The 27661-nt window shown below is 39.3% G+C and overlaps 1 protein-coding gene and 1 long non-coding RNA gene across 2 annotated transcripts in view; one reads left to right on the top strand and one right to left on the bottom strand.

Annotated features, from left to right (window-relative positions):
* LOC120223239 overlaps positions 1 to 23108 on the bottom strand; it is a 26313-nt gene extending 3205 nt beyond the window's left edge. The window contains exon 1 of the long non-coding RNA XR_005526244.1: positions 23035 to 23108. This is a non-coding gene — a long non-coding RNA (uncharacterized LOC120223239). The remainder of the gene's footprint in view (positions 1 to 23034) is intronic.
* Positions 22915 to 27661, top strand: CDKN2B (cyclin dependent kinase inhibitor 2B). Its single transcript, XM_039221260.1, has 2 exons — positions 22915 to 23311; positions 25643 to 27661. The coding sequence occupies exons 1-2, from the start codon at positions 23156 to 23158 to the stop codon at positions 25901 to 25903; spliced, it is 417 nt and encodes a 138-aa protein (XP_039077191.1). The 5' UTR covers positions 22915 to 23155; the 3' UTR covers positions 25904 to 27661.

Here is a 27661-nt window from a genome sequence, read left to right as displayed (position 1 = left end):
TTTCTGGGTACAGGGCAAAATCCTCTCCGTAAGCAAACTAGGGGTTGATCAGAGTTTTCTTCACTTTAAAAAATGATTTACAGTACGATCCCAACAGCTAGAAGATTTCCGCAGGGCATTACACACTTTTGCCCACAAGTCTTCAGGACCAGGCCTACTGAAGAGGGTTAGGTACACGTGTTAACACTTAATTCCCCTCGCTGTCTCAGAACTGACCTACTGCCTTTCATTTTCTCTCACTTCCCTTCCTCCAAATATATCCCTTTTTTCTTGCACTGAAGGACACAACTTTGCAACATCCTTTCTTACCTCTATCTTATCTCTTATACCATCAACATCTCTGTTACATTTGTTTTCTGTTTTCACGGGAATTTCTGCCTTGACAGAGAGCTATTAAATGAGAGAGAGTGGTATAAAACTGCAGGAGTGACTAGAAAAGTCACAGAGAGCAAAGCTGATTTTACTGGCAGTGAGAAATGATACATAGAATGCTGGATAGAAATCAGAAAACCTAGGTTTTGGTTCTGGCACCAAGGATTACTTCCTGGCCTTGGAATTCAGGGAACTTCATGAGCATTTCAGTTTCCTCATCTACATAATTGGCATGCTCATGTGGGGTGCCTGGTAGCTCATTTGGTTAACCATCTGACTCTTGATCTCAGCTCAGGTCTTGGTCTCAGGCTCATGAGTTCAAGCCCCACGTTGGACTCCACTCTGGGTGTAGAGCCTACTTTTAAAAAGTTATAATTAGCATGCTCATCATGGCCCTGCCTACCTGACAGAATTGACAATAAAATTTAATCAGACTGCAGGGGCTTTATGTTGCATTAAATTACAAATTGTGTGTCTCCGTAGCACATGAGATGTGGTGGTTGATGATGTTATACACCCAGATGCAAAGGAGGCACTCATGCGCACCAACTGTCCCCAGCCCTATGTTTACTCTTGCTTGGACTGGACTAACTCAGGGAAATTTTCCAGTTCATTCCTCAGGGTACAAGGAATTTATACATATGAACAATCCTACCATCTTTAGTGGACACTGTCCAGAAAGTTCGCTTCATAAAGCTTCTCCCAAGCCTGCTTTATGGACATGGTGCTGGCCCTGATCTCCTTTCAACCTCTAAGTACTGTCCACACCCCCAGCTGCAGTCTGGCTCTTGTGAGCATCTGGACTAGGCAAGAACTGAGTAGAGTGATGGCTCCAGTATTAGACTGGCTTGGGTTCAGACACTGGCACTATAATGAAGTAGCTGTGACACCTTAAGCTTTTTATTTAATTTCTGAGACTCCATTTCCTAACTTGTGCAGAGAAGACACCACTAGCTACATTGTAAAGAGATAGAAAAAATAAAAAATAAAGCTTTACTACAGCCCAAGAGTTAAAAGTAACAGACATCACAAATATGGATACTTAGAATTGTCCAGATATTTAAATTGTAGTCTTTTAAAAATAAATGATTTTGGGGATACCTGGGTGGCTCAGTCGGTTGAGCATCCAACTTCGGCTCAGATCATGATCTCGATGTTTGTGAGTTTCAGCCTCACATCAGAATCTGTGCTGACAGCCAAGAGCCTAGAGCCTGCTTCAGATTCTGTGTCTCCCTCTCTCTCTCAAAAGGTGGTGGAGGGCTCCCATTCACACTCTGTCTCTCTCTCTCTCTCAAAAATAAATAAAAATAATTTTAAAATTTTTTAAATAAAAGATTTTAAAGAAAGGCAACTGTGCAATTAAGACACACCTTGTGCTTTCTTTGAGCTCACAGCCCTTGAATAGATGATCAAATCTGCAGTGGTACAATAATTAAGCCTAACAAGTACTTAATTATTTTTATAATTAAAAAAGTAAATAATTGAATGAATGAGTGAGTGAATAAATGAAAGAATGAATTCTACTGAAGTTATTTGGGAAAAAAGTTCAATTTCATATGTATCCTCTAGGTGGCGAACTGAAACTTCCTACAGTATATTGCGTTTCCTTGTGTCTTCCATAACTGACACAAAAATTTTACTAAAAAAATCTATGATTCTATGTCTGTCATGGTAAAAAAGTAAGAAATCACTAATGTATTTTCTCCCAATGTTATCTCTTTATTTCTCTTTATTTTTACGTCTTTATGCTTCTTGTCCAAAAATTTGTTTATAGAAAGTCATTAAGAAATATGATTGTGTAAGTACTCTAAAGAAACTGAATTGTGCAATAGACTTTTCAAAGCACTTCTGCAAGCTTGCTGTGAGTACTTTCCATTTTGTGGCGTACTCTTAGGAAAACACTGTTTTGTCCAAAGTTGGTTATTTTCCTAGGATGTTCATTCTCTTCTAAATATGAGGAAGAATTAGAGTAAATCTCCTAACAATTACTTTTTTAAAACTAAGTCTCAAGTATGTATTTTTTCCCTTTTAGATTCATTGTGACAGTGACAGATAAAATTGAATCAGAGCTGAATGCATTATTCTGTAAATTGAATAGAGAAGCACAATCAAATGAGATAAATTAATCCAAATACATTGCTTTAATTTTCCTTCAGGTCAGGATATGAGTTCCCTGAATGATTTAAATAATGCCCCCCAATCCCATGTTCCTGTGTGATGATATAGTCTATATTTTCTTATACAGGAAACATGACCTGAAAATATCTTGGAGTGCCATGAAAGCTGAAGGACAAAGCTAAAATCCACCAAAGGGTGCACCAAACAGGAACAACAAGAATTGAAGGTGCCTGTCCTGTTTCCAAAAGCAAGGGGAGGAGGTGAGTAAAAAGAACAATGACATGTTATAGCCCAAGAGCTAAAATTAAATGCATGTAAACAATTCTTGTTGGAACTAGAAGCCAATGTAGATTAGGCAAACCAGGTAAAGAGTTCTTTCTTGCCAAAACATGCCAGGAGAAGAGTCGCATTGTACCTCGCATTGAGACATGGCTACTGACAGAAATGAGGTTAATACTGGACAGTTACAGGGGATTCTGAACTTGCAGCTCTTAAAAGGTGGTATAATATGTAAGGCCCATATTTCTTTTTTACCCTATTCACAAAGCTGAAAGCCAGTTTGTTCAGATACTGGAATCTGAGTGAGAATTTGTACCTTATTGTAAATATTTCTCTAACACACATTTCTTAAGCAACAGCTCTGGGCCAGGCCCTTGAATAATACAAAGATGAATAAGGCATGGTCCCTGCCCTCAGACATGTACACAAATAATTATATGAGATTAATCAAGGGAGAGAGGAAAAAAAAAAAAGGAGCTAAGGCCAAACTCTTATGCCGATGTGAGAGTATGGAAGGTCCCATCCCACAGTTGGGTTAGTATCAACTTGTCTAACCAGAATCCAAACATAGCAGTAGTTTTTGCTGAATTTCTAATTAAACCCGTTCTTCTGGGACTCTGATGCAGCTAAAGCCATGGAAATAGACCTGGAAACAAGGAGATATAAGCACCTAAAAAGCCTTTCCAAAGGCATTGTGGGCTTGTTTCATAAGATCATTCCCAAAGGTATGCAAGAAGCCAGAAGAGTTACAGAAGAAAACAACATCCATTAAATCAACGTATTATTCCTAACTTTATCGTGAGCATGCAACCCTAAATCTTTCTAAGTAAAATAAGTATAATCATTAATAGAGGAGTATAAATGAATCATAGAATATCTCATATAGTAATTTTTTTTAAAACGATGTAGCTCTAGACTAGAAACATCTCCATATGTACAAAAATTAAAGAAAACAGCCAGAAGGAGACAATTTAGGCTATAAACTTGCCTTGTGACTTGATACAATTTAAAGACTTTTTCTAAAGGTTAAATAAAAGCAGAAAATGGCACAAACATGTTAATAAAGTATGAATATGATGTACTCTTTACTTATCACTTTTATGTTATGCCTCCAGAATTATGATTTAAAGTGAATTTTTTATTTAAAATTTTTTTTGGTATTTGGATTGTCATTGTACCTATAAAAAACATTTTGTCTTTTTATAGATGAAGGTTTGTGAAGGTTTTTAATATTGTCCCTACATATTACTAGGTTTTGGCACTTTCTCTACAGCCACTTTTGCAAGCTAACACATATTTAAAGTCTTCAGTCCAAATAGCCCATGCACATTTCAGTATCAATTCAAAGAGAGAGAAGTACATTTTGACCCAACATCTGTTATTAAGTTGACAGCCTATCTCCATATCAGCCCAAGGTATATCTGTTATCATTCGTCTTTTACTCTTCATTACTTTTCATTTTCAGAAAAGAAAAAGAAAAGGAGAAAAGTTGGAAAGCGGCTCAGTAAAAGCACGAAAGGGACTGACCACCCCTTCCGGCAGCAGGAACTGAAAGTCGTCTGTTAACTGTAACCTTTAGGTTTATGGTAAGACAATAATCCAGGCCCTGTGGCTTCTGCTTTATTGTGATTGTACCATTGTTTCCCTTAGTAAAAAATTCTCTTTGAGTAAGTTCTCTTCAATGACTCAAGCCCTCTAGACATGGCAATAGCTTCCTCCCACAAGGAAATTTTCGAATACAAAAGCCAGAGTCTTCCTTCTTTAAGCCAAACTCCCCTCTAGAAATGAGGCCGAAAGTCACAGAAAGAAAGCCTGTGTGGCCTGCTGAGGATGCGGGGCACAGCCCACTGCTCCAATCAGCCAGTGACCTTTCATAAGAAGACAAACACACAGAGAAGCACCACCACATTGTAATGCCAGCATTACACAAGCATAGCAGGTGCATCCACGCCCTCCTGGTGCCACAGCTGGACATGCCCAGACTCTCCCACTCATGGGGCCACCCGGGCTTGTCTGAATTCAAGTCAGTAGAAGCTCATTGCCATGGGGATAGGTGAGATCTAGGTTTGATGCCAATCAACATATGCATGATTGCCCAACAAGGAAAATAAAGAAGTAAAGCAAACATAGGCACCCATACCTATACAATTCTTTTAAAGAGGACTTGAAATACAAAAGCTAACACAAAAAGAGAGTGGTATTAGCTCAGTAAGTATGAAATAGCACCAACACTCTCTAAAACAATTTTCTAATCCCAGCAGAACAATCTTCAGTGATGAACCAGCAAAACACAGTTTCAACTGCCCTCAACAGCACTTTTTGGTTTACTGTAAATACATTAGTTACACTAAATAACCTACCAAAAAACTTAAGAGAAATTAAAATAATAGTGTTGTAATGATGACAATAATAATTACAGTTACCATTTACCAAACACTCATTAGGTGCCAGTTTGCGATATTTTAGCTGCATGGCTTAATCTTCATAACAGTCTTGTGAGGCGGGTTCTATTATCCCCATTATACAGATAATGAAACTATATCCCATCTCAAATAAATACCTTTTCCCAAAACACCCAGCTAGAGTGAAAGTGCCATAATCAAACTCCAACGGAATTTTTCCCACTGTACCAGGGGTCAGCAGACTGCGACCCTTGTGTCATAGTCGTCTTCCCGGTTGTTTTGGTAAATAAAATTGCACTGGGATTCAGACATTCACTTCCATGTATGTGTCATCTGTGGCTGCTTTGGTGCTGGAACGGCAGAGTTAAGTAGTTGTGACAGAAACCATATGGTTCACAAAAGCTAAACAATTGACTACCAGGCCCTTTAGAGAAAAACTTTGCCAACCTCTGTTCTTCAGTGTGCCATTAAGCATTTTTAAATCATTGACTATAAAAAATATTTTCCAAGAATTAGGAAATTCTAAGAAGCAGGTGTTCACTGCAATTAATCATTAATTTCTTTGTGAACAGCTACACCCAAGACATTCCGCCTCTGCATAGAGCTTTCTTCTACTCCCTAGAAATTTAGTTGGGAAAGAGTACTGGAAAAAGAGAATCTGAATTTCACTGATGAATTCATTCCTGTCTTCTCAGTCCAGCTTCTCCTTAGCTCACCTTCTCACAGGACATCCCATCCAACTATGTACAGAAGAGAAAAGGAGAGAGAAGAACACAATGAAAAAGTGTTTCTATGGCTTCATGGAGCTTCTATTCCATTTTCAGACCCTGCTCACATGCCATAGGGGAAATCTGAAGGAAACGTGACAAATATTAGGGTTTACTTGGTGTAGATTTGTCCGATTGATATAAACCAGATGAATAATATAATTTTAACACAGAAGACACATCAGATAGTAACCAATTGAGATGATTCAGTTTATCAACTAAAAGCAAGCAAACAGCAACACAAACAACAAAAAACAAGAACTAGCAAAGCTGGGTGACAGATTTCTCCCAGGTTAAAGAAGTAGCAACAGACAAGAGGCTTCTCATCCATTCTACCACACATTCAACAGAATCCAGTTGAAAGCCACCACTGTATCCTATTCACCAGGTTCGATGTATACATTAAGTTCCTGTCCTTTATCAAGGCCACACCTGTAATAGAAAGGTGAATCAGCTGATTCAGGTTCAAATCCTGTTTTGGTCACTTACTATTTATATAAATTTGGGAAGGTCAGAAAACCAGTTTAAGCCTCAGTTTTATAGAAGTAAAGTATGGTTCATTGTTCCGTGAGTGTAAAGAAGAGAAAATGGAACAGCCAGTGCCTAACGAAGTATTGAGCACATTGTAGGCACTTTCTCAATATGTGGCAAATGCTAGTATTGTTCTTAAAAGACAAGTAAGACTGCATCCATCACCTTGGTCTTTTATTGGACCAAGGTCAGTAGGTATTAACAGTTGGACAAAAAAGCACTTCTCAGCTCAGGTATAGGTGATAACCTGCTGGCCATATACTATAGAGGTATTTTCACTCTGAGGGAAATTCAGAATTTTCACCTGAAAGCTAAATGTTAATTTTCTAATCAAGTCTTGTACCAGTTGCACATAATTGTTATTATATGTTATGATTTATGGACAGCCTTGTTTTTAATTATGAGGTTTTTATTGGAGAGACAGGTTTCGGGGTGAGTCTGCCATCTGACTTGCCAGCACTTGTTACAAGTTTTTATAGTGTGACTCATTTGTGTGTGTGTGTGTGTGTGTGTGTGTGTGTGTGTGTGTTTAGGACTGCTATTATTAAATGTTGCTGGCATATAGTAAGAAATCTGTGATTCAAATTTGTCCATATGTACCTCCCCACCACCTACTCTATCCCTTCACATGCCCCACCCCTCCCCCATTTATCAAGGCTAGCTACAAATTATTTTCAAGGTTTCATACAGATAACCTCACTTGGAATGGTCCTTGCCTAATTCCCTCTAGCTATTCGTGCATATCAAATAGAAGCAAAGACTGCTCAAAAGTGAAAATCTTTTCAGGTAGTGTGGTGGATAGAAAAACTGGAGGAAATCTGTAAGACAGTGTAAAGCATGAATGTTATTTCTTTATGTTCTATGTTTTTAATTCTGTAGTTTTCTGCAGGAAAAACCATCTTCACATCGAAGTCAGTGAGAGGCACTGATAGATCAGTGCTATAAGTGGCCTACAAAGGAAAAGACACAGAACATGAGTACACAAAGCCTATAAAAGATTAAAGACATTGGCACAAGTGGAAAAATGAAAACAAAATGGAAAGGACAGCACTGAATCAACTCTATGGGGACTCAACAATACCAACAGCCGAACCTTTGTCAGGTAACTCCTACATATGCACTGTGAAGCCTACATATGAAGCCTGGCACAGAGCATCGTGGAAAGATGTAAATAATAACATTTTGCAGATGCAGGCCTTCTCTTTTGTGTTGCTACTGACTTTTACGTTTTCAACTCCTCTGTTAATTAAAAGTATGAAGGGGGCGCCTGGGTAGCTCAGTGGGTTAAGCGTATGACTCTTGGTTTCAGCTCAGGTCATGATCTCATGGTTCATGGGTTTGAGCCCTGCATGGGACTCTGCACTGACAGTGCAGAGCCTGCTTAGGATCCTCTTTCTCCCTCTCTCTCTCTGTTCCTCCCCTATACACTCTCTATCCCTCTCTCTCTCTCTCAAAATAAATAAATAAAAATTTAAAAAAATTTAAGTATGAAAGAGTAGGAGAAATGAAGGGAAAGAGAGAAGGAGGGGAAGAAAGAATAGGAAAATGAGAGAAAGAAAAACTGTCTCCAGTGTTAGATATCACAGTTCATCAGAACCGCAAACACTTGGGGCCCATGCACAGCAATGATAATTTGGTTCCACTTCTGCTGAATCACTTCTGGAAATGAGTCCTGTGGACTTGTCTTATATATTGCTGAATAACAGATTAACTCACTCCCCAAAAATGAATAGCTTAAAATGCTTGTGGTCACGGCTCTGGAGATGGCTTAACTGGGTCTTCTGCTTCATAGTCTCCCACAAGACTCTAGGCAAGGCGTCCATCAAGTCTGGATCTCATCTGAAGGCTCGTCTAGGGAAGGACCTGCTTCCCAACTAACACATGGGATAGTGGGCAGGATTCAGTTCCTTGAGGAATGTGGAACTGAGGGCTTCAGTTCCCTGCTGCCCTCAGGTCTTCTCTCCTAGGGTGGGAGGGCCTCCCTCCAGTGGCAGCTTACTTCATCAAAATCAGTGAGAGAGAGAGAGAGAGAGAGACTTCTAGCAAGACAGAAGTCACAATGCTTTGCAAACTAAGCAAGGAAGTGTCACCCCCTCTAAGCCGCCATATCCTATTGGTTAGAAAGTAGTTTCACAAGTGGAGGGGATTACACAAGGTACGAATGCTGGAAGGTAAGATAACCAGGGACTATCTCAGAGGCTGCCTGCCACAACTCGGCAATCTACTCCCCTTTCCTTTGTTTACTAATTTTTTTCTGTCTTATCTCTATTCAGACTACCACAAAACTTCAAAATAGTCAGGTCTAAATGGATAAAAGTTTATTTTAGTTCTAAATTTGCATTCCCTAGAAGTGCCAGTAGTATAGAAGCAGTAGGTTGATAAGAAGAAAGCATGAGTACCAGGCCCAGTTCCGGAAATATACTGGATGTAAGATTTTATCTGTGAATCTCATTTCTTCATCTTTGAAATGGGGATAATTATGTTTTCTCTGCTCATTTCACATAATGATTACGAGGGCCAAAGCATATCCTGTGTGTCAGTGTTTTCCAAAATGCAGTAACAGAGTGCAGGAAGTACTTCCGATGTCTCTAGGTGGTGTATGGACTGGAGGTGGAACTTTTTTAAGATATTTGTTTTTAGAGTGCATTAGAAAAATATAACTTGCACAGAAAATGCATGACTTTATAGCTGATGTTGCTTAAATGAGACTTCAAAGAAGCTGGGTAAAAGGCGAGTCAATTTGAAGAAAACTATTAAGAAGATAATGATAGATGGTCTAAGAATGGGGCACACATTATGAAGGTGACATACAAATGACTGCATAAAATGTAAAATGCTCCACAAATGCATCCAATCCTGCACTCCATGACTCTGGTTTAAGAAGGAAACCAGATACATTCTTTACTACCAGCAGAGTAAGCCTAAATACAATGGTGAAAGAGAGGACCACTTGAAAATCCAGTCCTAAGTGCTTTGCCCACAAAGAATCCTTTCCATGGTATTAATACAACATTTATATCATTTGTTCCCTGATGCATTTTCTTTCCTGGCAATGTATTAATAATAATTTGAATTTATTAGGGGCTTACCGTATATATATGCCACATATACATATACTATTCCAATTAATACTTCTCCTATGAGGAAGGTCGTGTTACAGCTTATAAATAAGGAAACTGAAACCTAAAGAGGTTAAATAACTTGGCCAAAATCACTCAGCTGGAAAGTAACAGAGCTAGAATTTAAACTCAGGTTTATCTAACTCCAAAGCCCATGTTAATGTTACTCTGCCAGTAAAGTTTAAAAGGACTGGACTTCTACTCACTACGCCCACACTTCCCCTTTTCTACTTCTTACATTTTTACATTTGTGCATTGCAATATTTTTTTCTCTGGAACGTAGGAAAATACATCCACACCAGAGCATTGAAAACAAGGTCAGAGAATGAGTCACCTTGTGCCAAATACCCAGACACTAAATATACACTAAACAGAATAATAGAAGCAACTACCTACTGGCCCAAACTCTCACCCAACTCATTCCCAGGGGCAAAGGAACAAACAGAAAGGTAAGGAAGGGCTCCTTCCCAGGCAGAGATGTGGCACTCACTACTTCTCCTGTATGACCTCCTAGCCAAGGACAATTCTATACATAAAGAAGAAGTGCACTACCCATGGGCTCTAAACACCCGGTGAGCTGTTTAACAGCACAGTCTCTCCTCGAAAGAAGACAATACTTTACTTTTGCTTTTTTCAGAATGACATGTAAGTTTTGACTGAAACCAGATATTCCAGGTGATAAGGGTGACTGAAATGTGTTTAATTCTCTTTCAAGAAGAGCTTTGAGCTTTATGTCTTTAGATCCAGAAAAATAGACCTAAAAATTTATTTAAAAAAAACTGACTGTGAGGGTTATAGCTCACTATAATTCAATAGAATTGCAGAAAGTGGAATGGTCCCATATAGGAAATATTACTTTCTGTACTCAGACTATCTACTATCCATTTTGTAACAAAAAGCAACTTTTTGCTCATTTAAATCATGGAATATTAATACAATGCATTTATTTTTTTTTAATATTTTTATTTTTTATTTATTTCTAGGAGAGAGAGAGAGAGAGAGAGAGAGAGCGTGAGCAGGGGAGGGTCAAAGAGAGAGGGAGATACAAACTCTGAAACAGGCTCCAGGCTCTGAGCTGGCAGTCAGCACAGAGCCCGACGCGGGGCCCGAACCCACGAACCGTGAGATCATGACCCGAGCGAAAGTCGGACGCTTAACCGACTGAGCCACCCAGGCGCCCCTCATAATGCATTTATATTGATTACGTTTTTCCTAACTCTTTACGTTGTTTTGAAACTTTCATTTCAACACTGCCTAGGTTTGTGACCACATTAAATACAATTTGAGACTAGGGTGTCAACACTAAAATTCTGAAGCTGTCATCATAATGATACTAAATCTTGGCTTATGATAATTTTTCTAAACTTTCATTTCAACTGTGCTTTGGTTTATGACCATGTCTAGCTTTTCAGCATTGAATTATGAGTATGCATTTAGTATGAGAATAGCAAAATTAAAAATCTAAATGTAATGTGCCTGATTTTGGTACCAAAGTCTGTTTCTTGAAACTTTTATTTTAACTCTCCCAAGGTTTCTGTCAGATGAACCAATCACTTTGCAATCAGTTTATGATTGTTAAGGAAATGGTTTTATCATTGATTCATTCATGTAACAAAAATTAGTTTAGAAGTCTTGTGTGACGTGGGTATTGATTTCTTATAAGTCAGACCTTGTATGTTTGATGATGTAGTATAAAAACATGAAGCACTCTTTTAAGTGATATGTCTGTAATATGATTAACTTTATAACAGAAATGGCCACCCATGCTACAATGTAAGAGCCATGAAGACAGGTATCTTCTACTGTTTTGTCTCTGATGTATCTTAAGGGTCTAGAAGAATGCCTGGCACATAACAGGTGCTCAATAAATATTTGACAAATGGCTAGTAGATGAATGAAATAATCAACACAGACTTGTAAGAGAAAAGAAAAGCCATGAAAAAATTCTTCATTGAAAAGGTGTTATTTTGGGGGCACCTGGGTGGCTCAGTTGGTTGAGTGTCCAACTTCAGCTCAGATCGTGATCTAACGGTTTATGAGTTCAAGCCCCATGTTGGGCTCTGTGCTGAGAGCATAGAGCCTGGAGACTTCTTCAGATTCTGTGCCTCCCTCTCTCTCTGCCCCTCCCCTGTTCATGCTCTGTCTCTCAATAATAAATACTTTAAAAATGTTTTTCAAAAGGTGTTATTTTTAGGTGATTTTCTAATAATATTGTTTTCTTCACTTTTTTTCATTTATTAAGAATGAATATATAGAGAGAAAACGTATAACAAATTCCTATAAGGAATATTATGTAGTAAATGTCTTCTCCTGGCATTGTTTCTTAGTGGTCTCTGCGTGTGTGTGTGTGTGTGTGTGTGTGTGTGTGTGTGTATGTGTGTGTAGTTCTCTGAATTTTTTTCAGTAGATTATTCTAAGTTTGAATATGAATTATGTTCATGTCTTGGGTACTGGTCCTTATATATGAGTAATCAAAGAAACTTATGAACCTGCAATTTTTAAAATAAAACAGGATTAACAATGTAAAGGATTATGAGAAATGTCTTCAGAATGATTGACCAAATTAAGAAACAGAAGAGGCAGTATCAACATATATTATCAAATGTTTTTTGCTAGAAAATTTTCAGAATTGAAAATCAAACTAATCTTCTACGCTAAAATTTGTCCCAGAAATTTTCATTTCTTCATTAGTATAAGTTAGTCTGAATTAGGAATATGCACTCCTCTCTGAGCTACAGACCCATCTTTCCAATATTACATCTCCATCTTGATATATCACCATGTCTCATGTTCAAGCTCTCTGAACCTGAACTCATGACCTTCATCTCAAACTGCATCCTCATCCAGTGTTTCCTATTTTGTGACCATAATTAATTATCAAGCTCTCCAGTTGTACAAACCTGCCTAACACCTTCTTCTACCTCATTTGCCATCTCAAGCTTATTGCTAAACTCTGTTGATATTATTTCTTAAATATATCTCAAAGGATTCTCCTTCTTCCCATCTTAGATGCAAATACTTTGGTCTAAACTACCATAATCTATCCTCTGAACTACCGGTCCACCAGTATCCATTCCAGCTTCTCCTCCAAACCATTCTCCAAAGTGCATGTAAAGTGATTTTTTTTGTCTTACTTTCTTAAAAAAACTTTTTAAATTAATTTATTTTTAATTTACATCCAAGGTACTTAGCATATAGTGTAACAATGATTTCAGGAGTAGATTCCTTAATGCCCCTTACTCATTTAGCCCATCCCCCCTTCTACAATCCCTCTAGCAACTCTCTGTTTGTTCTCCATATTTAAGAGTCTATTTATGTTTTGTTCCCCTCCCTATTTTGATATTGTTTCTGCTTCTCTTCCCTTATGTTCATCTGTTTTGTATCTACAAGTTCTCATATGAGTGAAGTCATATGATTTTTGCTTTTCTCTGACTAATTTCACTTAGCGTAATACCCTCTAGTTCCATCCAAATAGTTGCAAATGGCAAGATTTCATTCTTTTTTATTGCTGAGTAATACTCCATTGTATATATACACATCACATCTTTATCTATTCATCCATCGATAAACATTTGGGCTCTTTCTATACTTTGGCTATTGTCAATAGTGCTGCTGTAAACAATGTAAAGTGATTTTTAAATGTTTGAAGACCTGATGATATCACTTCTCTGCTTAAACCATCAATGGCTTCTCTCTTTCTTTAATACTTTTTTAACGTTTATTTATTTTTTGAGAGAGAGAGAAAGACAGAGCCAGCAGGGGAGAGGCAGAGAGAGAGAGGGAGACACAGAATCTGAGGCAGACTCCAGGCTCTGAGTTCTCAGCACAGAGCCTGACATGGGGCTCAAACTCATGAACCGCAAGATCATGGCCTGAGCCAAAGTCTGACGCTCAACCAACTGAGCCACCCAGGTGCCCCAGCTTCTCTCTTTTTTTAAGATAAAGATAAAAATGTTTAAAATGGGCTATACAGTCCTACAAGATTTTGTAGTGCTTATTTCTCCAACTATAGCCAGCCATACTCTATCCCTATGCTCCAACCATAATTCCTTTAGTATGGCCATGCTTTCTCCTACCTCAGAGCTTGCCACATGCAGTTTCTTCAACCTGGAATGTTCCTCCTTGCAACCACTGCCCCATACCTTTGATTGGTTAACACCAACATAATCCTGCAGCTCTCAACTCCCTTGAAACCTTTGACCATACCAGACTAGATCAGACCCCTCACTATGCGTTCACATAGCATCCAGGACTTTATTTCTATGGCAGTTACTATGTTTTGTAATTGATAGTTTCTGACTTACTCATCACATGTACCTATCAGATAGTATCTGATATTTAGAAGGAGCTCAATATCCAATTGTTTAATGGATAAGTATTTTACTAGCTAATAGTAATAATAATATGATCTTATTTTAGCATTGTCACCAGAAACATGGATGAGCTAAATGCAGATTAAGAATGTATTTTTAGTCACATTGAGATACCACCTCACAAGAGTCAGAGTCGCTAAAATTAACAACTCAGGAAACAACGGATGTTAGGAAAGGATGTGGAGAAACGGGAACCCTCTTGCACTGCTGGTGGGAATGCAAATTGGTGTGGCCACTCTGGAAAAGTGTGGAGGTTTGTCAAAAATTAAAAATAGAATTACCCTTCAAGCCAGCAATAGCACTACTAGGAATTTATCCAAAGGATACAGGAATGCTGTACATTCCTGTAGAGGCACATGTACCCCAATGTTTATAGCAGTGCTATCAACAATAGCCAAATTATGGAAAGAGCCCAAATGTCCAACAACTAATGAATGGATAAAGATGTGGTTTATATATACAATGGAATGCTACTCAGCAATAAGAATGAAATCTTGCCATTGGCAACAATATGGATGGACCTGGAGGGTATTATGCTAAGTGAAATAAGTCAGCCAGAGAAAGACAGATATATGTTTTCACTCATATGTGGAGTTAAGAAGGTTAACAGAAGACCATGGGGAAAGGGAAGGGGAAAAAATAATAGTTACAAACTGAGAGGGAGGAAAACCATAAGAGACTCTTAAATAGAACAAACTGAGGGTTGATGTAGGGGTAGGAATGGGTGATGAGCATTGAGGAGGACACTTATGGGGATGAGCACTGGGTGTTGTATATAAGCGATGAATCACGGGAATCTACTCCTGAAGCTAAGAACACACTGTGTACACTGTATGTTAGCTAACTTGACAATAAATTATATTTTAAAAAAAGAACATATTATTAGGAACATGTAACAATGCTGGTATTATTTATATCATACATGGCATATGCCATCAGTAATGTATGAGAGGATGGCTTCATGAGAGGCAAGAAAGTGAAAAAACAGCAGGGGAAAAAAAGGGGGGTTCAGCAGGCCTGAAGAAACTGCAAGGAGATAATGGCTGAAATTACTGGATTTAGCAGCAAGAAAGCCATCTTGGCAATCAGTTACTTGATTTTGTGTGAAATTGGTTACTAATTCTGTATGAAAGTCAGATTATAGAAGATTGAAGAGCCAATGGAAATAGAGATAACATTCCTCTTCCAAGGATCTTAACTTCTGATTATGCAGTTTCTCTGGCCATGCAGAAGCCAATTATTTGACTGTGTTTGGGGTGTGTGATTATATCTACACAAAAGCAACAATTTCAGATGAGAAAAAAATTCAGATTCTAATTCACAATGGCTCATAATGATGAAAGGTTGAATGTAGGACTGGATCCACAGCATATTAGATTAATCAAATCTTCAAGCCAATTGATTCTGCTCTGTGTATATGTGTTTGTGCATGTAATATACATCTTTTTTTTAACAAAGACGCCTCCTAAAATTAAAAAACACTCTCAAAAATCACTAAATTTTATAGAATGGGTTTATGCAAGAGCCCATGGAAAGAAAATATGCTTTACCAGAAATGTATCAATGATCTCTAATAAAGGAGTATTCATCCTAGTTCAGAAAAAAAAACACATTTCTGAGAGAGAAAAGCAAATTAAATGTGTAATGTATGCTGAATAGCAATCTTCAAAAGAAAATTAAGATAAAGTACAATTCTCAATTTGTATCTTTTTCAGCATATTTTCAAAATATGAAGCACCTGCATCTCTCTCTATTTTGAGAAAATGTTTTTAACTAACTCAACCTCTCACTCCCCCTTCACTATTCCATCTACAACAGTAGTAACAATGCACTGTGAGATGCACTAGATTGCAACATTAATATTAGACCTCCAAAATGAGAGAGAGAGATAGAGAAGTCTGGACACACAACGTTGTTGCAAAAATAATTACTGACTATGTCACTGAGTTATTCAACATGTTCTAACTTTAGCATAAAGTCACATCAGCAATAGCTAAAGTTTGGACACTGCTGCAGTCCCCCTTTGCATGTGATTGTTCAACTTGCTCTTCAACTTGAGAAGGCTCTTTTGTTTTTACAAATACCTATAAGCTAAAGATATACCAGTATATCAGTATAATCCATTAACTTAATAAGTTAGCTATGCTATTCATTGTGAAATTCTGGCAAATAAGAACTATACATTACTGGTTTTATAAGGTACACGAGCCAAGATTGGCCTAATGTTTTTAAGTGAGGCCTCTGCCACGATTAAATAATCTAGGATAACTTTATTCAAGAACAAGCTTCGGGGTGCCTGGGTGGCTCAATCGATTGAGAATCCAACTCTTGATTTCAGCCTAGGTCATGATCTCATGGTTCGTGACATTGGGCCGTGTTGGGCTCAGCAGATGGTGGAGCCTGTTTGGGATTCTTTCCTTCTCCCTCTCTCTCTCTGCCCCTCCCCTACTCCTCTCTCTCTCTCTCAAAACAAACAAACAAATAAATAACTTAAAAAAAAAATTTCAGTGGGAAGATAAAAGTTGATAAAATGAGGAAATAAACTATTTTATGCCTGAACTGAGTGCAGTATTCCCTCTTGTGCACACAGAAGAAGTTCAAACTTACCTAGCACATAGAAGTCTTATTCAGTTAGCTGGGGTGGGGGAGAAGGATGGAAGGAAGGTAGAACTTCATACAGGCAGAATTTTTTCTGATTTTATAATTAAATCACCCCTTTTATCTCATCTCTTTCTATCCATGTGTCATTTAAATCAGTGATTTTTCTTTAAAAAAAAAACGATTTTAACGTTTATTCATTTTTGAGAGGCAGAGAGAAACAGTGTGAGCAGGGGAGGGCCAGAAAGAGAGGGAGGAGACACAGAATCCGAAGCAGGCTCCAGGCTCTGAGCTATCAGCACAGAGCCCCACACAGGGCTCAAACTCACAAACCACGAGATCATGACCCGAGCTGAAGTCAGATACTTAACCGACTGAGCCACCCTGGTGCCCCAATCAGTGATTTTTCTAAGTGGGTCATCCTATGGGGTATTTTGGATGTTTTTCAGTGGCATTTTTTGACTTGGCTCAAACATAGGCCAAAAGGCCCAAACCACTGCATTTTCAACAACCCCCTGGACATTCATGTAGGTGAAAATATGTGTAAATATTCTGAGCAAAGAAGCTAATTATGTTTTATATGTAAACATGAAGGCCTAGAAATATAATGGCTAACTGGGTAGGAATAAGGTCTCCAGTACCAAGGTTGTGCTTTTAAAACACCATTCCCCACTTAAAAGAATCAGTGCTGCTTTCAGAAATGGTTGATACTATACATAGCATGTGAAATATACAAGATAAAACTGGAATGGGGTGCCTGGGTGGCTTAGTAGGTTAAGCGTCTGACTTTGGTTCAGGTCATGATCTTGTGGTTTGTGGGTTCCAGCTCCACATTGGGCTCTCTGCTGTCATTGCGGAGTCTGCTTCAGATGCTCTGTCCCCTCTCTCTCTGCCCCTTCCCCTCAAAGATAAACAAACACTTAAAAAACTGGAATACATCGTCACATTAGGAATCAAGGATTCTGTCAAAGACTGCTGGAGTCACGTGAAAAAGACTCAGGAACCAACTTGCCAAGGCTCTCACTAGCCAAAGACAGGGATTGAGCATCAATAGGAATGATAATTATAGTGCATTAAAACACATCAATTAAGTTCAAATCCACAAGTTCATAATAATTCAAAAATCATCAGTCACCTTTGGAAGATGCTGAAAGCGCAAATCATTATTTTTAAAACTTTTAAAACATTTGAAAATAAAGTGCTCATCTTGTCTTTTGTGTATGTACCTGAGGGCAAACAGGTAGGTAACAAAGAAAGCTTTCTCTTTACAGAAATATTTCAGCTAGTAAATAACGAAGGGAAGGTAGAATTAGAATGCCACCATTTTGCAACCCCTAAGGAAATAATAGATTAAAGAAATAATTATCAATGGCTGTTACAGACAAAGAAGCAGATTATATGCCTTTTGGTAGAGGTATATGATACTTATAAAGTATTTTTGCCAAAATATCAAACCTGAATCACATCCAGACTCTGGATCTAAATACTAAGTTACCAAAAAAAAAAAAAAAAAATAGGTGACAGAGAAAAATGTTAAACGTCATCATGAAGAAGCATTCTGCAAAGTTCAGACTTCAGAAAACTACAGAACTAGCAACCCAGTTCCTGCAACAAATAAATTGAAAAGAAAAACAAAAGGAATGAAGAAGGGAATCTATAGATTAAAAGATTAAAAGTTGGGGTGCCAGTCTGGTTCAGTTAGTAAAAAAAGCACGAGACTTTCGATATCTGGGTTGTGAGTCTGACCCCATGTTGGGTGTAGAGATTACTTAAAAATAAAATCGTGGGGAGTCTGGATGGCTCAGTCAGTTAAGCACCCTACCCTTGATTTCCACTCAGGTCATTATCTCATTGTTCAAGAGATCATGAGATCAAGCCCTGCACTTACAGCACAGACCCTGGTTGGGATTCTCTCTCCCTTTCTCTTCCTGCCCTTCCTGTCCTTACCCCTCTCAAAATAAATAAATTAACGTTTTAAGAAATAAAATAAAATAAAATCATCCAATAAATAAATAAATAATAAAAGAGACACAAGAGACTGGTATCAATATCAACAAATTTCAATGTGTTGATATTATTTTCAACATTATTCAAATAAATAAATTATTAACAAAAATGATATGTGTAAAAATTGAGAAAGATTCCATTATGGACTGAATTGTGTCCCTCCAAAATTCATTGCTAAATCTTTAACCCCCACTATCTCAGACTGTGACTATGTCAGTAGACAGGGCATTTAAAGAAGTGAGTAAGTTAAAATGAGGCTTTTGGGCTAGGTCTTAATCCAATCTGACTGGTGTCTTTATAAGAAGAGGGAATTCAAATACACAAAAGAGATGACCAGGAGCTTACGTGTGCACAGGATGACTATGTGAAAAAGCAGCAGGAATGTGACCACCTCCAAGGCAAGGAGAGATGCCTCAGGAGAGACCAAAACTGCGAGAAAATAAATTTCTATTGTTTAAGCCAACTAATCTGTGGCACTTTTCTATGGCAGCCTTGGAAAATTAATACAGATGCTAAAATGTCCACTGTTCAATAAAAGTTAAGAAATATATATGGGATTATAGAAAGAGATATACTATGAATCCTGAAGCACAAATCTCAACTGATGAAATGGAGAGAATCAAGCCTCCTGATGGGAGGTGGGTCATATATAGTTTGAAAAAGCCCCCAAAATGATTTTGAATTCCCTTCTCCCTCCACTTAGAAAGCTTGGATCCAACCATATGCAAAGTTATGTTACTATCTCTCTCTCTTTGTCACTCAACCAATTCTATCTACACCTTCATAGTGAATTCATATATAGTTTCACCAACTAGAATATAAACATTATCACTAGAAACTTACATTATTTATAATATTGAAACTGATTCTACTTATTCCCTTCTATTTACCTCTGAAATTCTATGTCAATTTACCATTTACTTTCTCTTTTCTCACTTTTAAACTATCCACCCTATTAAATGGCATAGCTGTGACAATTCTAAGTTTCAGCTGCCCACTATGTTCCCATCCACTTCATCTCCTAAATGTGTTTAAAGCATTAACAATAGGTTGTGTTTCATCCTAGAGACAGCTGGATTTTGGGGAAAGGTAAAATGCTTCATTATCTCACCCTATTGTCCAAGACAAATGTGCTATTGTATTACATGTGAAATGTCATCTTTGAAGTCTATTAAGAGTGTGCTGTGAGGTGAACCATCTGGAAAACACAATGTAGACTGGAAAATAATTATAAGTCAGTTAATTGCACTTTTTTTTCCCAGTTAAGCCTACCATGACAGCTGCTAAAAACACTATGTAGTGTTATGGATACAGTCTCTGAAGCCACACAGGTCAGGCCCTACCTCCAAAAACACTTAGCTAGTATCCAAGTTACTTTCCCTGAGCCTTTTGTCTTGCCTGTAAAATTGAGAAACTAATGCATTTTGCATAGGGGTTTTACAAGAGGTAAATGAAATAATTCTTGTAAAGCACGTGGAACAGGGCAAACATTGTGATTTCTCCTCTCTTCTTTTAAATATAGAGGATACTTAATGTTCTTTACATAGAGAATATTAGATAATCCAGTAATATTTGGAAACCAGATTGAGTAGTTCATTGTAAAGATGTTTTGTAAAGAAGTTCATGAAGTTTCCATGTGGCTTTCTTTGAATTTCAGGGGAGACAAAGGGTTTGAAAGATCAAGTGTGAATCTCAGCAATTCTCACTATGGAGTGGGTGAGGACCACCCACACACGCTTACTAGGAAAGCGCTGTCCGTGGTGCTAGCAATCGTAGGCATCGCTGGCAACATTTCCCCCGTCCAAAATTCTTTTCCTGTCAACTTACTTGGTGAATCTCACAAAGCTGCCTCGCTGAAGATTCTGTCATTCCGCTAATTGGCTTTTTCCCTATCTAACCACTCTTTATCTATGTCCCCTTCGACTAAAAACAATTTTCTCCAATCTTCCTATCAACTTTAAATAGTTTTTATTTTTCACTTTGGCCATGCTTACCACTTAAGAAGGTGACTCAACTGGCCATGCCATCTTTTTCTACCCTTTTTGTGTTAATTTTCAGAGAAATCCAAAGCTCAAAGCTAGAACACAGGAAACAATTTCTGATGCATTCTCTAAAGACTCTTCATCTGGCAATGCCTCTAAGAAATCCCCTGCATCTCCATCTTGAGTTAAGCCCCCCCAACTTCTTACTCCCAAAATATCCTATGTATACATCCATAGTGAAGTAATCACATTAAATTGAAACTCTGTTACTTTTGAGCGCCACCAGGGAGACTTTCTTAAAATCTAGCACCCATATCTTATTCAATTGTGGACTCCTGGAGTATAGGATACCCTGAGCTAAATTTTGTTGAACTAATTACTGGATCCATTAGAGAAAACATCTGACACTCCTTTAAAAGGCAACCTGCCTTGTTACCTTTCGCTGTGCACTAAATTTCAGGGTAGCTAGGCTATTCTGATGAAGACATTTGCTAGCACATCCACCTATATGAAACTGATGACTCAGCTCCTCAGAGTGACTATGAAAAAACTCTGACTTCCCACTGTCCATATTTCCTCTTCCTTCTCCCATTCTACCTACACATCTGTAATCCCCAGTACACTGTGGGTGGGGACTGGCCCTAAAGACTGGCGGGGGAAAAAGCTCATCTATGCTTTTTCATCCAGAAGTAGACTTCTATTCCTCTGGCCAGACCAAGGAATGGAGTCACCATCAACAAATAAAAGAACTTTTCTTTTTCAGGTAAGTGTGGAGGTTCAAATAAGCGGAAAAGATAGAGAAATTAAGAGACTGAAAACTAAGAAATGGGGGTTGGATAAGAGAGGGGAAAATGGTTATTAATGCTGTCCCCTCCCCTTCTCTATCCAGGTGGATTTCAGCTTTGTCTCAATTAGTAGATCTTCATCCCTAACTACCACTTCCGTGGGCTCCCCTGTCTTTAAAGAGCTCTTCTTTACTCTACAATGGATTGGGGGGAAGGGAAGCCAAGCTAAGGTATGCTAGAAGAAACATGTGAAACAAACTCTCATTTGTGAGTAAGCAAGCAATTGCCTTCCCTTAAAAACTGCCTTCCTCTGAACCAAAATAAATAAATAAATAAATAAAAAGATCTTGTAAATAAGAACTGTTCCATATTAGGAAAAGCTCAGTGTAACGTGGTTCCTCACCAAAGCTTTCAGACAACAGATACATAACTTGTGTTCTCTTCCTATTACAACTGAACATCAGCTGTAATTTCTTAAATCTTTAGAGCAATGCATATGTTAATTCAAACTCACCTACTAAGATGGGGAAGAAAAGAAAAGCAACTGGCCTTTAAATCTTCAGAAGAGGATTTAATGACAGGTTCAGCCTGTTTAATGACAGGCCCAGCACCACACCCCTGTTTTATTATGTTTCATTATTACTGCATAAATTTCCTTTATTGCTCATGATAAATAAAAATCAAATACTTGCGAAGTGGGCTTAAATAGGTACGAGTGCAAACAAAAATAATACTGTTCAAATATGATGAAACTGGAATTTCAGATTCTTAAAATATATATATATTTTTTAATGTCTCACGTGCACCACTTTGCCATTGTCAATCTTAAACTCGGTTTGCTTTTTGGAGCTGTGTGTGTGTGTGTGTGTGTGTGTGTCTGTGTATCCATTATTCAAAGATGAAAAGAAAATCACATTCAAAACAGGATTCTCAGGATTTTTCATTGGCTGATTTTTGACAGATTCAAATAGGAAGACACACCCAAAAGAAAATTGCTAAGATTGGTGCAAGATGTAAAGCTAGTGAAGTTCAAGTACTGCCTGGGATGAATTTAACCTGCATGACAGGTGCAAAGCTGTCACTTTCAGAAATCTTAGGAGAGCCGAAGTTATTTTAAATGCCTTTTTCTTAGCCAGCCATTCAATTACACAAGGAGCGACTAACGTCTCCAAAGTGAAAGCAGCTGGCACGGGACTGAGCAATAGAAATCCTCTGCTCCGCCTGCTGGAGGAAGCGGATTAGGAGCTGAGCGCACTGATTCAAAGTTTCCAAAACCTTAGCTAAGGCCTTGCAGGACACTAGGCGAACAGGACAACAGGCTGTCCGCGCTTGGTGCCTGACGCATGCGTCCCAGCACTATCTGACTGGCTTCCCACCCCCCACCGCCACCCCCGCCCCTACCTCCTCAGCTGTAACGTCATAGGAGGGCCGGTCCTCCCAGCCAGCAAAGTAGGGACGTGCCCGGGCCGGACAGACGGGCAGGGGGCGGAGCCTAAGGGGGTGGGGAATACCCTGTCCGGCCTCCCAGCTGGAAACGGATTCATTCCCTGCAGGCTCTCCACCTAGGCGGACCGCTGCAGCCAGGCGAAGCGGTTTTTCCCGGGAACGAGCTGGAAAAAGCCCGCTTTAGCTTCGAGTGGCTCGGCCATTGCACGGACCTCCTACGCCACAGAAGCACAGCGAAAGAGAGCTGAAGCTGACCTGAGCCCTTCCACGTAGGGGAGAGTGCGCCAGGGCGAGGTGGGGGAAGAAGGGAGGAGTGTGGCGAAGCTCACGGCCAGCGGTGGATTATCCGGGCCAGTCTGCGTCTGCGGACTGCGAAATGCGCGAGGAGGACAAGGACATGCTCCGTGGTGGCGGCGACGGCGCGGGCCTGGCAAACGCCTCCGCGCGGGGGCAAGTAGACACTGTGCAGCAGCTCTTGGAAGCCGGTGCGGATCCGAACGGAGTCAACCGCTTCGGGAGGCGCGCGATCCAGGTTAGCTGGGGCCCTGGGGCCTCGCCGACAGGGGGCGCATGAGTGCAGGGGAGCGGCCTCCGTGGGACGCGGCTGGGACAGAGAACTTCACCGACATCCCTTTTCTCTCTTCCTGGAGGTGTGGAGCCTAGGTGTAAAACAGGTTCTCCCGCACCAAAGATCCTAAAGAACGGGATTGGAAAAAAACATTACTTCAGTTTGGTTTTCTTTTTAGTGGTGGAAAAAATGCCAGTATTCCCTCTTCCGTCTCATGATCACAGATACAAGGGATAGATTCAATTAGGAAGAAAAGGAGAGGTTATTTGGGGAGAAAAACTTTTGTCTGTTTGTCTTTAAACAAATATCGATCAACTTTCAATGATAGATAATTAAATTACAAGTTACACAATCCGTATTAAATTTCAGGAATCATGCAGAATACCAGTATATGAAAAAATTCACCGTGAACTTCCAGGTTGATATAAAATTCTTTGTGTTTTTTTCTCATAGAGGCAAATTGAATACAAAGAGATAAATCAGCATTCCTCCACCAAAGTAATTCCTTTTATGTCAGAGTGTCTGACTATTACATAAGGAAAAAAATGCTTCTATAGATTTTTGTTTAATTATCATACAGAATGATTGGATTACAAAAGCATGCTCGTAGCAACTGTTGGGTCCTTTTTAATTGGCAGAGGGTCTACATAAATAATTATCCTCTTCATTGACAAAACCCTTTTGTTCATTATGTTTATTAATCCTGCTTTAAGGAATACATACATATTTTTTAAATTTCTTTAAAACCCAAGGTAATATTTTGTGCTTTATTGTTGACTATAATGGTCACAATTAGTATTCATCTCAATATCACATTCTAGAACCAAACTATTATTAAGGAATCTTGTTAACTGTATAGACTTTTAAAGAAAATATGTGTTCGTTCCTTTTGCATTCTTAGAATAAGTGTTATAAGAAGCAGCAAAAATATTGTAAAGTAGTTCTTGGACTTCAAATAATATTAATAATTGTAAAAAGATTTTAATTCTAGTTTTAATTCACCATTTTCTGAGATAACAAAAACCACTTTTTTCCCCTCTATGTATGAAATACATATCATGGTTGTTAAGGGAGGAAATGGATGCTTCTAATATTCATGAAACAAAAAAAGTACTTAATTCCTTTTATGTCAGAAGTGTCTGACTATTACATAAGAATAAAAGTGCTTCTATAGATTTTTGTTTAATTATCATACAGAATGGATTACAAAAGCATGCTTGTAGCAAGTATCTTTCCATTACATGGTACATTTTAAAATACATGAACTTGCGAGAACAAATAACTCCATTTTGGATATTTAGTTATAAAAAACTGTTTTATTGGTAACATATAAGAAAGTAAATGCTTGCATAATGTACATATACACAAATGGCTGCTACAGGATTATTGCTCTAAAAACATCTTTTTTCTAAGTTATGCATTGCTCTGATTTGACTAACATCCAAGCTTTTTATATAGCAAATTATTTACCATCTAACATTATAAAATCCTATTACATTATAAAATCCTGTACAGTGTAAATATAGTGTTTATTTTACATGCTTATGTTACATTAAGTATATTACCCTTTAAACTTTATACCTTACCCATAACGTTAACTTAAAATATTAAAACTGGTAAATCATTTGTTTAAAAAAATTGTTTTCATCATTTTATTTTCTTTTTTCTCTCTATCTCCAAATTGACCCAAATTATCAGACCATATTCAGTTTATGACCACAGACGTGCAGGCCAGTGAAAAGTAAAAACCTCAGACAGGGGCTTTACTAGGACAACTAAACAACTTAAAGCATTATTTCCCCTCTAAATTAGCATGACTCTACCTCCTAAAAATATCAGCTGACTCCCTAATAAATATTTGTAGAGGTGGATTATGGCTGGGGTAGGAAAGACATCAAGGGAAATAATTTAAGACTTTAAAGGCTTCTACACTTAACTCTGCCCATAAATCATTTAACAAAATAGACTCCCATGTTCCAACGAAAATCAAAATTTTCTTTTTCCGCACAACGACAATTAGCGCTTTATTATCAGCTCTCTCGTCTCTACTTGTTTGAAAAATGAAATGGAACTCAATTAGGGCTGAGTAAAAAGTACAACGGGGCAGGGGGGTAGGGGGCGGTGAGTGCATCAGCAAGCTAAGCGTAACCAGACTCACCCGAGGTTCGTAGCGCCTTTGTGTTAGGTAGAAACTTCATGAATAGATATTTTCTTTGAAATGGTTCTACCTGTGGTGGCCAGGCCTGCGTCTCGCCGCTTCCACTGCCGCCCTGACCCCTCTGCTCTCTCCCGCAGGTCATGATGATGGGCAGCACTCGCGTGGCCGAGCTGCTCCTGCTCCACGGCGCGGACCCCAACTGCGCCGATCCCGCCACCCTCACCCGACCTGTGCACGACGCCGCCCGGGAGGGGTTCCTGGACACGCTGGTGGTGCTGCACCGGGCCGGGGCGAGGCTGGATGTGCGCGATGCCTGGGGCCGCCTGCCCGTGGACCTGGCTGAGGAGCGGGGCCACCGCGACGTCGTCCGGTACCTGCGCGCAGCGGCTGGAGATTGATGGCGGGTCCACCCAGCCGCCCACCAGGACATTTCTTTTCTCCCCTGTGCCCCACCCCCAGCTTAGTTCAGGGAAGGCTACAAATGTGGAGTGGCGGAAAGCCTGAAAGCCTTCCGGGAGACTTGACTCAGCGTGGGGGAGGAGAAGCGGACCGTGAATAACTTTTTTTTCTTTCCCTTTTGTCTTCTTCTCTGGATCCGGTCCTCACACTCACCGTGTGCAAGCGGACTTCCAGAGAGACGTAGGAGCTGAATATGAAGCTCCCAGGTGTTGCTTACTTTTCAGAGTTTTCTGGCAAAAAAGTGGCCTGTAAAGTCTCCAGTGATCCCTGGTGCCTGCGAAACCTCCCAGGAAAGACGCCGGTGGCAGAGTGGCAGGCGGCGGCCACTGGCATTTGCGAGGGAGGCGGCTGATCCGTCCTCCCCACTGACCTTAAAGGAGCGCCCCGGAAGCCCTTACTGTAAGGCGTGGGGCACACGGACGCTGTAACGGAAGCCCGGAAGGCTGAAGAGCCGACGAGGACGACTGCGAGGCCCGCAGACACGGGCGTCACCAGGTGCCCGAGGCTTTCCACACTGTTGCGCCGCAAGCAAGTCACCCGCGAAAGCGCTGCTCCCGGAAGCCCCGCAGACGCGCGCCGGATACTGACGGGGAATGGACGACGACGCGAGAGCCGCCGTGAATTTTTCCACAGGTTCTGAAATCCCGGAGCCATGATGACTCAGAAGAGCTCTCGGAAAAGGACTGGCGCTTGCCATCTGTTATTCGGTGGAGGGGAGACTCTTTGCGGGGTCCAGAAGTCAGCCCCCAGGATGAAGTGATGGATTGCAGGGAGGGCAACAGTCCCCATTAACCAACCATTCGCTTCATCTATATACGATGGGATGTTAAAAAAACAAAAACAAAAAAACCCTGGAAGTCGAAAAGATTTCGAGATATTTTGAACTTTCGAGTTGTTCTTCAGTGACACTCTTAACTTACTTGGGAGGCTTTAAATAAGAAAGAAACTCGTGCTCCTTGGTAAAAAAAAAAAAAAAATGAGGAAGAACTGCAGCTTTGAAATGAAGCTCTGGCGCAGTGCCAAAGCCTAGACCCATTTGTCCTTAACCTATTTATTTCTTTAAGTTTTCTGGCCCTTTCCTTTGCTAGAGTTTCCCGGGGGTCAAACTATGAAATATTCCAAATGTCTTTTAGGAAACTGATGCACCCACTCAGTAAATTATCTCGGGGTATTTCCCTAAGAGTTGCTGAAATAGTAAACGGTGTACCAAACTGTTGAAAATTTATGATGATAGCTCACGGAATGTCTTAATATCTGCTGAACAGACTAAAGGTGCACTGCTTTGGGGATTCAATTTCCAGTGTTGCTTGATTCATTATAGCATTGGAGTAACTGATACTTCAATGCTTTAATAAAGAAAAAAACCCCAATAGATTGGACTCAAAGACCTGGCTAATTTGGTTTAAAAATGTATGAGCGTGGACTTACCACTAACTCCTGAGAAGTGTTAAAGACTCAAAGATGTTCATTTCTCTCACTCTCTGTAATGATTATCGATAAGTGATACCAACAATTTATTTTTTTTAAAAAACCTGCTACACATACTAGGAAAAAATTTATACACTGTGTGTATATGAGAGAAACAGACAAGAAAAAAACTAATTTGAGAGACTAATAGAAGGGGTTTCTTTGAACTGGCTAAAAACTTCCCCATCAATTCTTTATTCCTCCAATAAATACATTACTGGGGAAAGCTA

The sequence above is a fragment of the Hyaena hyaena genome, unplaced genomic scaffold (assembly GCF_003009895.1).
Source record: "Hyaena hyaena isolate Hyena2069 unplaced genomic scaffold, ASM300989v1 scaffold_971, whole genome shotgun sequence".
Classification (NCBI taxonomy): Eukaryota; Metazoa; Chordata; class Mammalia; order Carnivora; family Hyaenidae; genus Hyaena; species Hyaena hyaena.
This window is presented reverse-complemented; position numbering and strand designations above follow the sequence as displayed.